Below are 20,883 nucleotides of genomic sequence, written 5' to 3'. Positions count from 1 at the left end.
TTGTTGCAGCCCCAGTGACCAGTAAACCCTGAATAGAAAATTTGATATGTTCTACACGTGTTTTGCAGTAACATTCTACCTAGCACCACCATGAGTTTGATCTAAGTGTCACCAGGTAGGCAGTATTTTGTGACCTTTTAATGGTAGCCTCTGACAGGAATGGTAGAGACCTTACATATTTGATCTTGACCTTGACACATTATGTTTCAACACATTAGCTGTCAAGGTCAGTTATGCCTTACTTATCTGTAAGTTCATACACCGTCCTTACACAATATTCTGTCTCCAGTATGCTGAAAACAGCCTTGATTTTCAAAAGCCTGTTCATATAGCTGGATCTTTGCAGCTTGCACCAATCTTGAAGGAATGTATATCATGTTAAGTTTGTGCTGTCCACAAAAGCATAGACACTGAAATCGCAATACAATATTTATCACAGCATGTTTTTTGGAGTGCAAAGGATTTTCGCCCAATTTAAAACCATTTCAGGATTCAAACCAAGACTCTGTGACAAGCAACACACAGGGCTAAGTCCTGCCCTGTAGGAGATGAGGGATCCACTCTGCACCCAGTCTCTATTGCACTATACAATCAACAAGTCCCTGAGTCAGACGACATTGCCAAAGGTGGTATCCATCACTGAGGGTTCACTCCCCTTGAATCCATCACTGAGAGTTCACTCCCCTTGAATCCATCACTGAGAGTTCACTCCCCTTGAATCAATCACTGAGGGTTCACTCCCCTTGAATCCATCACTGAGAATTCACTACCCTTGAATCCATCACTGAGAGTTCACTCCCCCTTGAATCCATCACTGAGAGTTCACTCCCCTTGAATCCATCACTGAGAGTTCACTCCCCTTAAATGCATCAGCAACAGAATTAGACACTGATCATGACTTGGGTGTATGGAGAAATGCATCTAGATCCCACTGATGCATCAAGAAGACAGCAATGCATCTGATGCAGTAACCTCAGAACCTCAGAGGTTGCATCTGGCAAGGGAGGTAATTGAGAGTGATTGGTCTAGCAACACCACCTAAAAACAGAACAATACAAAAATATATTTCATAATCTATATTATATTGCAACACTGATTTCAAATATGAGATTTTGAAAGGAAGATGTCATCAATGAACATGAATGACTGAAATGAAGTTAAATCATAATTCCATGAGTGACTGAATGTTATGAGTAATTGCAGTTTCAAGTACATGTGTATTTCCATTATGCCTGAACAGTCAGTCAGCTCAAAGTTTGCAGGAAACACTCTTGTAAGCTGATGCACATGTAACACATTAAGAACAGACTTAGTATCACAGCACTTCCATTTCTCTGTAAATGTAAAAATATTTAAATTGTCTTTAGGACTTACCTCCAACTTGTGTCAGTCGTACATGCGGTTCAATCTCCGACATCTTCACTATCTCAGCCAAATACTGCAAAGAGATTACTGTGAATGTATCCTGTCCACACATTCAAAATCTTCACACTATTATCTCAGTAAAAACTAGTCTGTGTTCATCTAGCTTTGAAGTGGCCTTGAAAGAAAAATTCTCAAACATTAAGTCATCCTTAACCCTTTCCATTCAAAGGACGAGATATTATGTCTGAAGGGTCACAACCCTTCAATACAAATCCATTTTTGGCAATGTGACACATACAAGGGACATGATATCATGTATCCATGTTTGCAACAGTTGACATGAACCATTCATGACTAGCTTAACATCAAAATTCATATGAACTGAACTTTTTTCAAGACATCTTTATTCACTTATACTTGTGACACTTTCTTTCAATCCAGTGACTACACTATAGTGGACGAAGAACCATATTTCAGTAGATTTTTGTCATTACTTAGGTTTATAGCTTCATGACATCCAAAGAACGATAAAATGTGTGTTATCTGTTATTAAAACAGTCAACATTCAATGAACATTACTAACAATCAAAAAAAAAATGTCAACCATCGTAACAGCTAACGTGCAAGATAGAACTTCGCTTGCAGTCCTATGTAATTTTTTTGATGACCAGCCATTCTACACTGTGTGGTCACCAAATGTCAAGGTCATATAGCACATGGTTTTGACCAGGGGAGATAATCAAGTAAATCCTCCCAAAATACACTGAACACGAAGTATATGTATTGTATCAGAGGACGAGGATGCAGACCTGTGAAATATATTTAGTATGAGTAGGCAAACTATCACATCCTCCCATACGGAAAAACATTGTGAAAAATCCGTCATTATATCTTGTCCTTCAAATTCAGAGGCTACGGTTACAAACATCTGGTTGCATGCAAGGGTTGTAGCTGACTGGTCATAATATCACGTCCTTAGGATATACGTGCAGCTGTGAAAATGTTACGACGTATGGAAAGACTTAATGAGTTATCACTTAAACAAACATCTTTGGCCATGACCTAATGGATGACCTTGACCACTGATAAGAGTGGTACCCATGTGGGGAATCGAACCCATGTCTTTAGCATGACGAGCAAATGCTTTATCCGTTAGTCTACATCACCACCTCACAAATGGCCGTGAAGGATATTTACCTGATATCATATTCATGTGATACATAGTTACATGAACAGGGAGACAGTGGTCAAATTCAGATACACTTTGGGCACTAACGACTACCATTAGAAGTAAGGCTTGGCACCCCTCTAAGCATATATCACTTCAGTATTTTGCAAGAGAAGGATCTGAAACCTTTACTTAAATACTGACATCTAAGGAAATGTTCAGGAGCAAAAAAAATATTAATAAAGGTCAGAAGCCACAGACAATGTCCCACAAAGACCTAGCTGATATCATACAAAGTTGTCTTCCTGTCAAAGAGTGAATACTTTAACGTGATTGGGCAGAAAATCCAAGGCATTTCAAAGGAAAGAATATCTTTTAATCTAACTTTATGAAACTGCTGCTGACATATTCACATCCAATCACAGCAATCATAAAGATGAAAGTTGCACAGGGCAAATATAGAGTATCTTCTGTTTCTTGTGTAACAAGCACATTTTCTCTTCATCTCCAGACAACAATAAAACAGTTGTATGATGTCAGTCAGTATTGACTGAGTCTGGACCAGATAATCCTCTTGTGAATAAGAGACATGAAATCCTGATACACAGACATGAAAGTCAGACTGATCAGCTGATCCAGACTGATCCCAAATGATCTATCTGATTTAGTCACGTCTTTGATCAACAGAGGCTGAGAAGGACCTGGACTGGGCCAGACAATCTTCTTGTAAAGAACGAGATATGAAAGCCAGATACACAGACATGAAAGCCAAATTGAACGACTGATCCAGACTGATCCCGAATGATCTACCTGATTTAGTTAAATTTTTTATCAACAGAGGTTGAGAAGGACCAGTACTGGACCAGACAATCCAATGATTGATATCAAAAGCACCACATCATCATGAAGACATGAAAGCAACATGAAAGCAACATGAAAGCAGCAACGTCCTAGAGACTAATCTCCAGACAGTCTGAAGCAACTGATTTAGTCACATCTTCTGAACAACACAGGTTGAGAAGGCCTTTTTCTGACCTGTTGTCCCTTCAGAACTGCATTAGCCTTAGCCAATCAAGCCTGATTGACGTAATGAGCAACCAGGTCAATGAGATTAATCACCTGATCCTATAATGGTATGAATTGTGACTCAGACTCCACATTCGCTACATCTCCACAAAATGAGTGAGTGACCGAGTTGAATTTTATGCCGCATTCAGCAATATTAGAGCTATATAGCGATGGTCTGTAAATAATTGAGTGTGGACCAGACAATCCAGTGATCAACAACATTAACATCAATCTGCAAAATTGAGAACTGATGACGTGTCAACAAAGTCAGCAAGCCTGACCACCTAATTCTGTTAGTTGCCTCTTATGACAAGCACAAAAATGCAAAGTACATTTATTAAATGAAAAAGTAAGTATCTCTTTGGATACACTCCTATCATATCTATCAATGTTCATTTATCTGATCATTCTGGAAACAATACCACGAAGGACTCTTTTAACAATATTCCAGCAGTATCAAGGAATCAAACCCTGCTTTTTGATGTGGCAAGCAAACATTGTAACTGCTTGGCTTCCCCACCACCCCTACTTAATAATATGTAATTTCTCAAAATTTCTTTTCTGCCATTTAATTTTCTTTTGCTTTTGCTTCAACCATGCTATCATGATTTTAGCTTTGCATTTTTCAACTAAGAACAAAACAAAAAACACCCCGACTGCACACATAGTTACACCACTTCATCAGATTTGCTTTACTTTCATTGTAAACATTTCCTTAAGAGCAGCCAAATATAGGAAGAATGTTGATGCAAACACTTATACAGAGGAAGCAGTCTAAACCGGCACTGATCGGGACTGAAGGAATAATGCGGTTTACACACAGTGCTGGATTGTAGAGCTGAGGGTAACTGTACAACCCATGGATGGGGCTGAGTTTGTATGCTGGTGTAGACAACTTGCCGGATTGGACAGATGTTGGTATTGACAGCTTCCACTGTATGTTGTTCGTTGCTTCTGTAAGTTATACAGAAAATGTCAAGTCGATCCGATATTATTTGTCTCATATTATTTCGTTGAGAAGACATCCATACATAAACCTGAACAGCGACATTAATGGGACTCCAATATCATCCAGTTTATTAAATGTGATATATGATTCGAGTGTTATTTCCATGACTAAAAGCAATCTGAGTCTACGACTGATGAATCTGGCAAATATACATCCTAAAGGCCTCCTTATAGTCGGAAATAAGGTCAAGAAATGAAGGCTGGGTTTACAGATATACATTTTCTTTGAATGAGTGTGTGACAGACAGACTGACAGATTGAGTAGATATGGTTTTACAGTGCTTTAATCTTAACCACAATACTCTAGCAAAAATGGCCTTTACATGCTGTACTCCGTGAACCAAGAGTTGGTCTTAAGAATGATGAGAGAATGCTGTTACTAAAGGGAGAGCCCACAGTCTGTCACGGTGGTGGAGTAGCCTACTGGTAAAGCATTCACTTGTGATGCAGAAAACTTGGGTTTGATTCCTCACTTGGGCACAATGTGTAAAGCCCATTTCTCTTGTCCCCACAATGATATTGCTGGAACATTGCTAAAAGAAGAGTAAAAATAATTCACCCCACTAGCTGACATGACACAAATAACACAGCCAAAGACATGCTTCAATTCAACCAGTAGCAAAGAAATCCAATATCACAAACATCCTAGAAAATCTTAAGTTACTGTCCTTGGATGAGAGCAGAGGACATGGTATTCTGACAACCTTGTTTTTCTAACCTCAAACAAGTTACACCTATTGCAGCAGTTGATACGTAAAACAAGCTGGAACTGTTCTTATTAGGAGATGGAGTATTTGAAGCACGGGAATGCATTTGGAACCGACGGCGTCAGCCGGAGGTTTCAAATGAAATATTCCCGTGCTTCAAATACTCAATAACACCCGGAAATTGGCCAACACATGATGTTTATCGACATTGTAAACAAAAAAGTAAACCAAAGGGGTTTTACTGTCTGCACTCGTTTACATCGAGTATGAGTACAGCAGTAAAGTGTCATCAGCAGGCCGTTTCAGCTGGTTCCCATGGTAGCATCTGGAGTTGCTCATTTGTGACGTCATTCTAACTTTACGTCACAATATGATTTGAATGACGTCACCACTGTTGATGACACAACAAAACAATTGTTTACGTGTAAATACGCAGTGAATAGTCTTGCAGTTTCCGGGAATCTAATACCATTTGATCATGTTTTTCAACCAATCAGATTACAGAACACAGTAACTTTTGGTTTACAATGTATTACAAACACTGTACTGTATGTTAGAATTAGCCTTCTGTAACCATACTTGTACTAGAAGACTAAGGAGATTGGGCAGTCAGACTCACTGACTGGGTTGACACATATCACAATATCCCAGTTGTGTAGATCGATGCTCATGATGTCAATCAGTGGATCGTCTAATCCAAACTTGATTATCTACAGACACCCACATACCTCAGATATTGCTGAGTGTGACTTTAAACAATAAAAAAACAAATGTAAGCTCTGAATTTGATGAATCAGGTAGTCAGATGAGGTGTCTTTGTGTAACATCGCCAAAATCCCTTTCACAAAGCTCTCATAATCCCGTAAAGGACAAGGTATGATAGAGGCCCTTATTGGCCCACAACATGTCATGATTATCAAAATTTTACAGCACAATAATTTTAGCATAAAAGGAGCTAAACTAATTGTTGAAGTTACCTCCAATTGCATTTTTATGTTTTTAGTGTTGTTAGTTTTCCTCTTTGAAGACCTCAAAGTTAACATATTTTACAATATCTTCTAGAAACCTACATTTTCTGATTTTCAGAGTGGTAGAAAAGTGTGAGCAAAAGCGTGACCCATCCCAATTTTTTCACCACATATGAAGAGAGTAAATTAGAATGCACACCTAAAAAATTGTGGTGGGTCACGCTTTTGCTCACATCAAAATCTTAAAAAAAGTACATTTTTTCGGTTTATGAAATTGCCCCATACAACATCTCAAAAAATAAACATTGACATAAACTAACATCTTTAAAAACAGTCCATCACATTTACACATCTGTGCCATGATACATTATATTTTGAATAGTTTTGTCCTCTAAAATACACATAGCAAACATCTTTATAAAACATTTTCAATATCATAAGGCACTCACAAGGCTGATTTATGAGAGGTAAACATTAGTTTGGGGTTGTTGGTCTAGAAAAGTAAGAAGATGTCTGAAGATTTTCAAAATATGATCAAGCAGTACTGTAAAAGTGAGAATCTTTGTTCTTATGTAAGAATTTGATCATAGTTTTTCTATCATCTGTGTATCAAACACCTTTGAGTCGCCTGTCACTGCCTAAATAACACTGTCATTCAACAGGATTGCCATGTATAAACATATGGATTTTCCAAGACCTTATGTACGTTGATGTTTCCAATGACATATTTATGAAAAGGATTTTTTTTTAGCTAGAGTAAGAACATTGTATCAAGGTCTAGCAGATGACGAACACAAGCAGCCGTCAAGTCATACATAGTTGTAAAGTGTAATATATAAGCTTAAATTCACAGTGGGCGGCAAAGGAATATGTAGCCTAATGGTTGCAACAGTGGACTGTCAGTATTTTTTGTTATCAGACATGCAAGTTCAAATCCATGTAACTTTTCTTTCTTTTTTTCAAAGTTTGTTTATCAAGTCTACAATGTTTAATTAAACTGTTTCACATCAAATCCAAATATTGTAATTTTTTTCGTAAGTTTGGTAATCTATGTTACAACACTGGTGAAACAAGCTTTAATTAACATCATGTAAACTGCGGTAATTTGTATGTAAATAAAATAACAGTTGTAAATAAGCCATTATGGCACACTGATATTTCAGACTTTGTGTTATTTTTCATGGGAACTGATAAAACCCATTTGGGCCCCCTCTGCAGTAAAATTACACCTCAGAACATATAAAATACAGCATTTTATGCAAAGCTAACTTGTCTCTAAACAAATAACATGTTTTCAGCCAATTCTGTTAGTGGGCCAAAAACCACCCTTATCATACCTTGTCCTTTTCTCATAGCAATTGCACCTCCTATACTGTAACATACAAAGTAAAATGCTTCAAGAAATGTTATGTAATCTTAGGCTGACGAGATCTTTGTGAAATGGGTCCTGGTTTGTCTGGTCCAGACTAAATCATTTACATGCAGCTTTCTCTCTACACAGCAAAGAGTGGCTTTGAAAAAAACAACCAACCAAACAACCAACATACAAAGATGAAATCATCACTTCTATGACTGTTGATCAACAGGGGTACTGATGTAGTTTCCATGTTCAATAAGAAAAAACCTCATAGAATTTCAAATAAAGTGTGCAGGGATTCTACCTCTCGATGACTTCCTTCCATCTTCCATCTCTAAATGGCATTAAGAAGATGGCTTGCTTCAGAAAAACAATGTTTATGGATAGACAATAAAGAAAATGTCTATCCATAAAAAGGATTCTTCTTCTTTCATCTTGTTGCTGATGAAGATCCCATGATGAATTACATTCTTCTTTTCTACAAAGCCCACATCCAGTATGCTACAATTCATAAAAGGCTGAGCCCTTTAGTGTTACTTACCTCTACTATATGAATATCATCATCGGTGACCCCCAGCTTGGCTATGAAGCTCCTCACAGTGCTTTGGTACTGCTCCTTCTGTCTCTGCAGGTTCTGGTCACTGTTGGGAGTTTACACAGCCTTGTTATGCATATTAATGAGATGGTTGTGATACAAGGTAAAGTTAAGCAACTTTAAGTGAGTGTTCACACTCCTTGGATGGGTGGCAGTGTTCGGCAGCTTGACTCCTCAGAGTTTCTAAGACTTCAGTCCTGCCTCACAACAAAGCACATGTGAGTCATGATGTGAGTTTGTGAGGCAGGTGAGTTTGTTCGTTATCTCCTGTGTTCACCCAGCAGGAAGTCGGTAGGGTAAGTCGTGTAACTAATAACCTCCTAGCTTGGGTTATCTGCGGTATTCATGTGTTAGCGCTTTGAGCATGGAAATGTGCGGTAAAAATGGCAATTATTATTATTAATATTATTATTAAACTACAAATATCACAATGATTTGTCACCCTATAGGGCTAGGATCTGTAACTTGAGGAGGAATATTCGGACCTATGCTAGGCCAGATGATATACTGTCTCATGAAATTACAATAGAACTCCATGATTGCATTTTTTTTCTGCTATACACAGATCCATGACTTGTCTTGTGTTTGAGTAAAATAATCTTCAGTTAACTTAAGTTTATGAATCGTCAGCTAATATCATAAGAGTACTCAAATAAGATTTCAGACAGGGCACTGGTACAAATTAACTGAATAATTGAATGATTGTTGTCTAATGCCCAACACAACAATATTACAGCTATATGACAGTGGTCTGTGTATAATCAAGCCCTAGACCACAAAATCCAGTGATCGACGGCATGAGCATCAATCAATGCAACTGTAATACGATGACACACGTCAGCAAAGATTGACCTCCAGACCTGCAAGTCGCCTTTTATGACAAGCATGGGATGATGATGATGATGATGACCAATTTTAGCCCAGATCTTCGTGGGTCACTTGAAAAACAACCTGTTAAAAACATTTTACCCACATCTAGTGGGTACATTGGTTGGGTTAGGTAAATAATAGGGGTCAGGTATGGGGGGAAGTAATCTGGCCCCGATTTCTCGAAACAAACTTAAGTTTTGACTTAAGCTCAAGTTTTTTCTCAAATTTGAAAAAATACATTTCCCAGAATGTACTGAAATTGATATAAAACTCAATAACAGTAGACAGTTTGAGTTTTGTGAATATATTGCTTAAGGTGTTTGAGCATTTCTATTTTAAAAAATGCATTTGAGTTAAAAATAAAGCAGTTTCAAACTCAGTTTGAAACTTGAGTAAAAACTTAAGTTTGTTTCGAGAAATCGGGGCCTGGACTTGTCACAGAAACGTAACAAAAGGGTCAGACTCATGAATACTTAATATGAATGATTAAATAAAGGCTTGTTGCAGACAAAACATTGTATCATAATTATGCATAAAGAATCTGGGAGGTGATGAGTACCAGAAAGAATGACTACTGCCGAACTACAAGAGCAGATGTCCAGTAACTTGAAGTCACTGAAACCAACTGCATTGGCAAACCTGGACAGAATCAAAAAGCTACTCTACCAAGCAAAGAGATTCAGCAGGATGGTTGCTCTATATACTCGAAGAAGATGGAGGACTTACTACATGATGCCCGCGGTGCCCAGACAGAAGGAGTGGTAGAAGATGAAGGCCTTGGATGACAGCTCCATCAACCAGCTGCAGCAACAGCCATAAACATTCATGATAAAATATACATGACAACACTATCTCTAACAAACATGACAACACTCACAAACATTACGTCAGACAAAATACATTACCACTATATCCCTCCATCCCTCTCTACTACCCCCCCACCCTCCCCCTGTAATTCTCTAGTTATGGTATAACACATGTTATCATTCACTGTATATTGTACTGAAATGACAGTAAAATCCGATCTGTAAGGACTGACTGAACACTTGTCTAGTCAGCATGTAACAGACCCCATTCACACTATATTCACTTTATAGACCTACCTAATATCTCACATTCGTCTCATTTTTGCTTAATGGTTCATGTAATACAGAAATTATCCAGGAGGGCAACAAGTGAAAAAGCTGCAGGAATGGCTCTTTTCACCTGCTAAAATGATGCATAAATTATTTCCATGACATTCATAATGAGCTTGAGTACGTTGAATTTAACTGTTTTCAACAACACCTCATTCATATCACTGCATAGCTTACTGTGAGAGAAAAGCGTGAAGTTACGAAGGTGAGTGAGTTTAGTTTTACGCTGCACCCAACAATATAACAGCTATATGGCGGCAGTCTGTAAATAATCAAGTCTGGACCAGACAATCCAGTGATCAACAGCATGATCATCGATCTGTGCAACTGGGCACTGAAGAGATGTGCCAACCAAGTCAGCAAGCCTAACCATCTGATCCTGTTAGTTGCCTCTTACGACAAGCATAGTCACATTTATGGCCACCATGGGTTGCTGAAGGCCTATTCTACCCCGGGCCTTCACAGGTTGAAGTTACAAAGGTTCTGGACCTAGACTATTTTGCTGTATGGTACTGACCAGATAGAAACATTATTGGATCAAACTGGGACTAAGCACAACCAATATAAAGAATTCCTCATGTAGACTTGGGTGCAAACAAACCCAGAATCATTATCAGAGCAAACCAGGAATCAAACTACAATTCTGGCACGACCAAGGGACATAACTCAGATTACTGCACCCGCATGGCTAAAGTATCTCATGAATATTACTCAGTATACAACAAAGCATGGACCATGGAGTACTCTAGTGGTTAATTCGTTCGCTCATCATGCCAAAGTCACAGGTTCGTTTACCCACATGGTTCAATACAAGTTATTACATTGTGTCGAGGGAAATACTGGGTTTTATCAGTCCCGAGGGACTGATAAAATCCTGTATTTCCCGAAATACGATGTGATAACGCATTTATCTAGCTGAATGTTTTCACTAAATCAAAACAAAACAACATGCATCGAATTGACTTGCTGCCATGCTGTTGACACCAGCTGATCGTTTGACCTCAATGCACTGCACGTTACTAAAGGTTTGTTGATGCACGCTTTTCTCACTTCGCGTCGTCACCAAGGCGTAGTGGGGTGATATGACTTTCGTAGCGGGAGTATACGACTTTTATACTCCCGCTGGTGGATCGTGATGGATGTACATGGTATTTTATCTGAGTTACATGGACCAATCAAAACTCGACATTCTTACATGAAGCTAGATAATGCATTAAGACCACTTCTGGTGTCTCTTGCTGATATATTGTTGGAATATTGCTAAAAGTGGCGTAAAACTAAACACACTCACTCAAAGACAGCAGGAAGTAAGGACATTTCTACTCACCAATGGATGTAGGCTACAAATTCTGTGTCTGTATTGAAAACTTTCTTCTTGCTTATCAATGCTGTTAGAAGATTACCCTGCAATAAAACTTTCACATCCCAGATGCAGGCACATAGTTAAAAACATATTTCATATATAATATTTCGAGTCTGTCACAATATTTCAAAAGAGTCTGAAAAGGTGTGATGAACCTCTTCTAAAGCCCTGAATAATACCTATACATAAAGGTCCAAATGTTCAATTTTGTGACAGGTGGGTGAGACAGTGAGTAAGTACATGTGTGAGTGAGTGCGTGTGTGGGTGCATGTGTGCGTGAGTGAGTGAGTCAAGGTAGATCATGGCAGGAGACCCCGGAAATGGGCTTCGGCATGACAATTTGCCATATCAAAGTCTGTTTTTCATCCCTGCCCTTTCAAGTCAACTTTTCGGTGTTAAAATCTTAGACGGCATATATCAACATTCCATCAGTGAATGTCTTAGAGAATCACCAAGCTGGTTCGGAAAATGGGGTCAATGGTTCGGTCATTGCCATTGCTTGTCAAATTTGAACTGAAATTATTCCTAACATTAAGTAACATTATAAAGTGGTTTAAAGTAGGTTTTGAATTTTTCCTGAAAACTTCATGAAGCTATGCTCAGATTTCAAAACTTGTACGATGAAATGTTAAGATATTTCAAAACACTATCAACTTGATGAATGAACTAATGAAGAATAGTCAATGCACAAATTTATTCCAAATAACTGTACATATCACTTCAAAATAAAAAATTGTCAGAATTTACAGAATTCAGCTATTTCAGCATGAAGGTATTACCTGGTATTTCGGTGCCAGAATGCCTTGTCTGTCAACGTCAATTACAGAGGAATATTTCTGAAAAGCAAAGCTTAAATTTAACACTGAAAATGTAAACAGCTATGGAAATTACAAAATAAAGACAGAAAAACAACACTAGGTTAAAGTCACTGTGGACTCAACCATCTTCACTTTTATGAAAGAATTTTTCAACATTCTGCAGATGAATCAAATGTTTACTGATCACATAAACACTATGCACTGTGATAATTTCAATCACCTATTTTCAGCAAGACACTGTGATCTCACTGATAGTATTGGTTTTGTTCCACAGAAAGCTATATGCCAAGGGAAATAACTCCACTATATGGATTACTGAGGTTGTGTGTTACCTTGACAACACTTGGCACCACCGACTCCAGAGGCCGTTTCTCTGGGCGACACACACCAGCCAGCTTTGTACGAGCCAGATCTGTCAGTCTGAAGGGTTTAGACAGCCATTCTATCATAGATGGGTGCTTCCTGAATCAACAAGACAGATCAGGGTTACCATAGATACAGTACCTATTAAACACAGAGAAAACTAAACAATATACTTCATTGGTAAATTATGAACTGGCTCTTTTATGTAACATGAAAAATAACTGATCTATCCTGTGGCAGTACAGTTTCAAAGCATATTATTACACTTGAACGCTTGAGAGTTCGACTAACTAATCACCCTGAAACAAAGCTATGAACAGTGGACCCTTTTATCTCACACTGAGTGGGACTGTGCTGTTACCATGGTAACACTGCATGGTTATCTAGATGACAGTTCTGTGAGTGGCACAAGGTTTAGGTGTTTAAAAGAACCTCATCACCTATCTCTGAAATACTGCACTTTAATTTTGTCTGTCTACTTGGGAAATATTACAAAGTGTCTCTCTTGTCCAAATATATTATCAGCTTGGATACTGCATGGAGTGCCATGGTACTAAAAGACAACAACCAAATTTGAGCACTTGATCCCTCCATAAATTTGCCCAGAGAGCAGATCAGTATGCTCTCAATTTTAATTCTCAACTCCCTGTGGGGTATACAGCTTCTTGAGATGAGGAAGTACATACAATTATATAGTGAGGAAAATGATGACAGTTTTGCCTTAAAGTTTTGTTGATCTCGTTGTTCAAAATATAACATATTGTGACCTAAAATCTCATCTTGATTAAAAAAAACCCAACCTGCAAAACTGAAAATGAACAATCCATGCCATATCATATATATGTATTTGCCCATAATGAAAGGTCTGGTCCCAGTTGCACAAAGTGATCTTAGCACTTAAGTGATCGTAACTCCTATACTTGGATCGTTCTGAGCAGCTGGGCAGTGGTCATTTACCTCCGATGGTCTGGCAGGAACAGAGCCAAAGCTGTGACTATCCTGGTAACCTCCCCTTCTAGTCTAGGCGAGCCAACAACAAGGACTGTTCGACCAATCAGCAAGCTGTACAGTATGTGTTGTAAGTTGTTGCAGGAGAGTAGTACATCAAGAATACCATATCCTGAAAGTGAAATAGGAGCATGGGTGCTTCAGGTCTTGCTTAGCATCACATTCAACAATAACAATATTAAGAAGTTCTATGGGCAGAGAGAAAAATTGCAGGTACAGAACAGTACCACGGAAAGAATGTGTCACTACTGATGGCAAAGGGCACTCGGTAACTTCAGATGTATGAAGATAGAGAAACATACTACACTGTGTGAACTTCCTCGAGATGGAGATAGGTGCTATAGATGGGGATGGGTACTAGAGGTAGGGAGAGGTCATCAACTCACCTGGTATGCCTGGACCAAGCTTCTCCATCAGGTCTCCTAGACTATACAACCCTGCCTTGGGTTTCCTGTGGAAAATACTTGTCTGAGTATTTGGAAAGTTTGGATTAGTTTGTTAAGATCAGAGGCATGGATGTCCATCAGGGGTTACCAGACAACCAGACCAGCATACAACAAGAAAACAACATCAGTGGGTGATAGCAGAGTCCATCCAGAGGGCACACAACCATTATGAGCAGGTCAGTGACAGTCAATCTGGTGACCACACATAACCGTCCTTACACATACTCAACTCCCTTCGTATTTCTGTCAAGTTAGACACTGTTAGCAACAGTTAGCAACTTCCTTTGACAAATCACAATATCCATGGTTTCGGTAATATCAATTACAATGACATGATTTGTAAGGTGCACATTGTGAGCCCCACTGTCCCATGGGGTGGAGTATGTATCTATTACACATCTCTATACAGCTTAAAACTGGTCTTCAGAAAACCATGCCTGTCACAAGAGGCAACTAATGGGACCTGGTGGTCAGACTTGCAGACCTGGCTGACTCATGTCATCATTCACTGATGTTCATGCTGTTGATCACTGCATGGTCTGGTTCAGGTTTGATTAGTTACACACCACCGTCATATAGCTGGAATACTGCTGAGTGCTCACCTAAACAAAATACCTAAATAGGTCTTTGGACAAATATAATGTCTTCAGACGTACTCACCTGGAAGGTGGCGTGGAGCAGGCTGATGTGGGTCCGGTGTCTTCTCCACTGCTGGTGCTGGGGAGAGTATCACCTGCAGACACACGAACCAGTATTGCATTACTCTTAGGAGAATTAGTATAGAATACATTCCATAACAGATGTATATGGCATCTGATCTACATGCATAAGTTGACTGCATAAAAAGGTATGAGATATACAAAAACATGAAACAGTTTCATGTATCTGCCCACTCAAGGGTTGTCAAAATTCATTTTGGTTAGTGAATGTTTCTAAGAATAATCCTGCTAAAACAAAGGGTAGCCTACATCCTGACATGTGATTGAGTGAGTGAGTTTAGTTTTACGCCGCACTCAGCAATAGCTATATGGCGGCAGTCTGTAAATAATCGAGTCTGGACCAGACAATCCAGTGATCAACAACATGAGCATCGATCTGCGCAATTGGGAACTGATGACATGTGTCAGCCAAGTCAGCAAGCCTGACCACCCGATCCCGTTAGTCGCCTCTTATGACAAGCTGAGTCGCCTTTTATGGCAAGCATGGGTTGCTGAAGGCCTATTCTACCCCGGGACCTTCACGGGTTCCTGACATGTTTATTTGTTGACACATCTCTTACAATTCAGGGGTCATAAACTGCATGTTATACCTGCACATACCTTTGTCAAAACTGACTGTTTTAAAGAATGCTCAAAACATTTGTTTTAATTCTGTTATTACAGGATTGCGAGTGTGTTAATGGGGCAGGGGGTAGCCTGATGGTTAAACTTAAAGCATCCGCCAATAACATACTGAAGACATACTGATTAATATGTGTGTTGAAATATTGTCCAAAATAGCATAAAACAATATTTACTCTCTCACACAGCAAAAACAACTTACTTTCCGTTTTTGTGGAAACCTAATTGGTACTGGATAATGTAGATTTCCACCAGTTTCAGTATCCGTCAAACAGACAATAAGAGTTTCTGTATAGTTTACAAAAGTGAAACAAACAAGTCTTGGTTTCCGTCATGTTTCTGTGGCTGAAACTGTCATTACGACTTTCCACTTAGTTTCAGTTCATTGAAACAATCATAGCAAAAATAACTTTGTTTCCACCACTTCCAAACCTAGTTGATACCGGGTAATGTAGGTTTCCACCAGTTTCAGTATCCGTCAAACAGGCAATAAGAGTTTCGGCAGAGTTTACAAAAGTGAAACTAACAAGTCTTGGTTTCTGTCATGTTTGTGTGACTGAAACTGTCATTACGAGTTTCCACATAATTTCAGTTCATTGAAACAATCATAGCAAAAATAACAATTCCAATTCTTCCAAACCTAGCGGATACTGGGTAATGTAGGTTTCCATTAGGAAACTCAGCTTGATGCTGTTCCACTGGGGAACTGTGTTGACTTACTATTACATTTGCAAGATAGTTTCTATAGACAGTAACTTGCAATTGTGAATGCTTGTCTGTTACCATTTATTATATTTTATGTTAAAAAAAATACAGTAAACCTTTTGATTCAGCAGTTTCATTACTTTGAATAGCTCACATTTCAATAGAACTTTCAAATCAAAGCATTATTCCAGATCTATGCCAAAATACATATCAGAGACAGATCTGTCTTAGCCCATACATATTCCTACCTGACGTATCCTCCTGGCTTGACCCCATGTACTTGTTGGCTGACTGTAAGTCGGGCGGATGATCCAGAGATGAGAAACACTGCATCTCTGCCTGTTTATCTGTGTACTGCACGAACCGAGATGGAGAAATGGAATGTTCAGAACACGAAGTGTCCCCACTGACTTGTCGCAACATCATCCTCTGCTGACCAGTGGTGGAACTCTCCCCGTCAGTCACTGTCTCTACCGAGGCTCCATGATCCTCACGAAAAATGCCAGGGGTAACAGTCTGATCCTTGTCCATGGCTTGGTCCGATGGGGAAGTAGCTGAGACCATCTGAGATGACCTGAGGTCAGCTGTGTTGGGTGGGCGATCAGTGCGGGGTAGATTAGAAGTCTGTAGTGTGGACGCCATGTTGGCTGTTTGTACACTGGAGAGTGGTTGAGATCCTGGGCTGAGCGTCTGGGGGATGAATGGTTGTTGAGATGGGAATGATGAACTTGGTGTTTGTGGTACTGAGGGTGGTCGGGATGGGGATGCTGTGCTGGAAGCTTCATCTGTTTGATAGATGCTACTGGTGGATTCACTCTCACAACTGCTGCCCAGGCGATGGAAGGGGGACTTGGTTGGTGAGGTGATTGGGGAGGGAGGAAATGAAGACTGCTGATTGCTGAGCTCCATACTGTAACACATAAGGTCAAGATAAGGTGAGTGAACAAGATCATTCCAAACAAGACAATAGTAAGTACAGTTCACCTGAATAGAACAATTTCAAGTGAAAAGTCATGTTGCCTGTCCAAACTTCCCAAAGTACCAAATCTTTCGGTACTGGCTACAAAATTTGGCAATATAGTCCCAAATGTTGTTGCAAAGTTTCTGTGAATGCACTACTCTCTGTTAAATATCATTAGCCACAAAGATCAGTCCTTGGTCTTTGTTCATCAAAACTATCTTAGCTGTTGGACAGTCACAAGTCTAGAATGAGTGAGTGAGTGAGTGTAGTCTCACGCTGCTTTTAGCAATATTAAAGCAATATCAGGGTGGGGTACACCACACATGGACTTCACACATTGTACCCTTGTGGGGAATTGATCCTAGTTCTTAAATTTGACAAGCAAACACTTTATCCACCAGGCTACCTGAGTGTCCTGCAAAGATGAACAAAATTTGATACCCGAGAGACAGGGTGTGAAGCCGAAAAGACAGGACATAAAACAGTGGTTCAGATAAGCTGCGAATCAGTGTAAATTATGTAAATATTTATGTCAAAGCTCAATTCTTATGAAGTTTATTGTACAAGTACGCTTGTACATATTCAATATATTTGATCTATTATGTGTACACAATAACATGTCAAATCTTAGCTTGCGAAAAGGTGCATAGATAAAATAACTGAGGTATATTGAGAGACTCCATATTAACACATCAAATAGGCAACCTGCAGTCTTTCTTATCATCTTAACATTTAAATTTTATTTTATTGTTACAATTTATGGAAAATGACAAAATACCCAACACAGTTTGGGGTATAAATGTACACATATTTGGTGATACTGTACTGAAATGAACACAAGCAAGGACATAACTCAAATGACCCAGAAAGTTATCTGTAACGCTGATGAAAGCTAAAGACCAGGACCTGAAACCGAAGAAAAGATAAAGAAAATAGGATGACACCCTAGGGATAAGACATGAAAACCAAGGGAAAAGGAATAGGATGTGAACATGAAACAAGGCATGAAACCTAAGGAGGCAGACAGGACAAGTTGTGAAACCAAAGGGACTAGACCACCCTGATTGGATAAAAAGCCAACCAAGAGAGGTAATAAATTTATCAGGGTGAGCCAGTGAGATGCATCCATGGTATAGTGAAGACTTATTGGAAAGTGTACCCTAGAGATAACGAGAATGGGGACTAGACATGAAACTCATGGGAAAAGAGATCGGATGTGAACATGAAACAAGGCATGAAACAGACAGAACACGTTGTCAAACCCAAAGGACTAGACATGAAACCCATGGGAAAAGAGATAGCAGGTGAACATGAAGAAACAGGGCATGAAACTTCATGAACAAAATGTGAATCCCAAGAGACAGGATTTGAAACCCACAGGGTTATGTAAGCTGTTACCGAGCAAAGGATCCAACCAGGCCCATTCATGGGATCCTTTAGATCCACTTATGGTCCAGGTACACTACTTACTGAGGTGAACAGCACAGTTTCAAACAAGTGGACTTTTGGTGCCAAACTTACAAACTACATAGTCGATATCTCCAGAGTATACGTTCTGATATATCTCCACTATACCATGGTTGCATCTACATCTCAGCTTGATAATTTTATTACCTCCCTTTGCTGGCTCCGCATTCTCACAGTAGCCAATCAGCTAATTATAAGTGGACATTACAACCGAGCTTGCCAGTGTCAACAAAGATGGCGGTCACCATTGCAAAGGTTTGTTTTTCAGTATGACTCTGAATTGGGGGCAAATCATACAAATTGACAGGTACAAAACTTTAAAAAAAATATGCAAGAACTCCTTCTACCTCTTTCAGAGTACCTCTGCATCAGTTGTGTTACCAAGTTCAATCAGTTAATAATTTAAGAAGCAAAAGTGAGCTGTGATTGGTATGCTCAACTTAACAGCGTAGATACCTGATTGGACAAAAGGTCTGCCAAGGGAGGTAATATCCATAGCCCCGAGCCATAGAGGCATTCTGGGTAGAGATGAGATTTATCAGAACATCTACCCTTGCGATATCAAGGATATACAAACTATAGCCAGGCAGTCAACCACAAAGACATTAAACATACAAAACACAAAGACATTAAACATATAAAACTCAATCAAGTAAAGCACGACTTCAAATGTTCCTGCCTCTTTGAACTCTGTAATTCCAAAAACCAGAACAAACATTTCTTTCCTATTGTCACATTAATAAAGGATAAAAGAATTTTGAAAGAATACATTTTTTGAAAACATAATTCTGAAAACCTTATGATCACGTCCTTCCACCAAAAGGTGATCTCAGCAGGACATAAACACATGCTGTGATGTAAACATTAGTCCTCAGCATGACATTGTCTTCACTTCCTCCAGCCTCACTTACATGGTGGACAAAGTGTGTATTAGCTGAGTTGTCAGTCCATCTGCAGGCTAGAGGGCATGAGGCTTGCAAGAGGTCCCACTGTCCACAAGACCTACTGGCTGTTGGAAATCTACTGACCACACTGTGCACAGGCCAGGTGAGAGACCAGAAGACATCTGAAGTGTGTTGGACATCTACTGACCACACTCTGTGAGGTGGTGAGAGACCCACTGACCACAAGACATATCAACTGTCTGGTCCATCTCAGACCACACTGTGTGAGAAAAGCTGGTGTGAGACCCATTAATCACAAGATATACCGATTGTTCGGCTCATCTACATACCACACTTTGGGAGAAGGGTGAGAGAACCATTGACTACAAGATATACAAATTTTGCTGTACATCTATTGACCAAAGTGTGTGAGCAAAGGAAGGTGAGACCCGCAGACCATAAGTTGACCACTGACAAAGGCATCCGTGTTGAGTTACAGACACTATCATAACTAGCTGCACTGTCCACTATACAACAAAAGAATTAGTGGTAACTTCCAACAGAGAAGAGGCACACACAATACAGGTAAAGATTTCAACATTTGTGTTTTGTGTTTGAAAAACATATTAAATATCTTCATGATGTAACAAAAGCACTGACTACTTTTTTCAGTTTGGCAGCACACTGTCAGAATCATGTTTTTTTCAGGAGAGAATAGGTCTTCAGCAACCCACGCTTGCCCTAAAAAACGCCTATGTTTGATGTAAGAGGCAACGAATGGGACTCCTTCGTGGTATTGTTTCCAGAATGATCAGATGAATGAACATTAACAGATATGATAGGAGTGTATCCAAAGAGATACTTACTTCTTCATTTAAAAAATATACTTTGCAGTTTTTGGAGATATGCTTGTCGTAAGAGGCAACTAACAGAATCAGGTGGTCAGGCTTCCTGACTTGGTTGACACATGTCATCAGTTCCCAATTCTGCAGTTCAATGCTCATGCTGTTGATCACTGGATTGTATGGTCCAGACTTGATTATTTACAGACCTCTGCTACGTAGCTGGATAATTGCTGAATGCAGGTAAAATTAAGCACACTAACTCTTTGTTTCCGGTTATCTCTCCTTTGGCATGTTGATAGCAGTATTTGTGCAGTGGAACTGGGGCAGTGGGGTAGTCCTGTCGTTAGAGTGGTCACTCGTCACACCAATGACACAGGTTCGATTCTCCACATCAACATAATGCGTGCAGCCATGTCCATGACATGATACTGCTTGATTAAT

General features: G+C 39.3%; 1 protein-coding gene across 1 annotated transcript in view; it reads right to left on the bottom strand.

Moving 5' to 3' along the window:
- Nucleotides 1–337: 337 nt before the first annotated feature.
- LOC137287470 (guanine nucleotide exchange protein smcr8a-like) overlaps nucleotides 338–20,883 on the bottom strand; it is a 41,851-nt gene continuing 21,305 nt past the window's right edge. The window contains exons 16-26 of the mRNA XM_067819781.1: nucleotides 16,534–17,195; nucleotides 14,901–14,973; nucleotides 14,181–14,245; nucleotides 13,744–13,906; nucleotides 12,756–12,885; nucleotides 12,385–12,441; nucleotides 11,570–11,646; nucleotides 9,833–9,907; nucleotides 8,183–8,282; nucleotides 1,375–1,438; nucleotides 338–1,038 (exon numbers count right to left, since the gene is read on the bottom strand). Coding sequence (XP_067675882.1) covers nucleotides 974–1,038; nucleotides 1,375–1,438; nucleotides 8,183–8,282; nucleotides 9,833–9,907; nucleotides 11,570–11,646; nucleotides 12,385–12,441; nucleotides 12,756–12,885; nucleotides 13,744–13,906; nucleotides 14,181–14,245; nucleotides 14,901–14,973; nucleotides 16,534–17,195 — 1,531 coding nt within the window. The 3' untranslated portion in view covers nucleotides 338–973. The remainder of the gene's footprint in view (nucleotides 1,039–1,374; nucleotides 1,439–8,182; nucleotides 8,283–9,832; nucleotides 9,908–11,569; nucleotides 11,647–12,384; nucleotides 12,442–12,755; nucleotides 12,886–13,743; nucleotides 13,907–14,180; nucleotides 14,246–14,900; nucleotides 14,974–16,533; nucleotides 17,196–20,883) is intronic.

Source organism: Haliotis asinina, chromosome 6 (assembly GCF_037392515.1).
Source record: "Haliotis asinina isolate JCU_RB_2024 chromosome 6, JCU_Hal_asi_v2, whole genome shotgun sequence".
NCBI lineage: Eukaryota > Metazoa > Mollusca > Gastropoda > Lepetellida > Haliotidae > Haliotis > Haliotis asinina.
The sequence above is the reverse complement of the archived record's forward strand: the minus strand, read 5'-3'. Positions and strand labels throughout refer to the sequence as shown.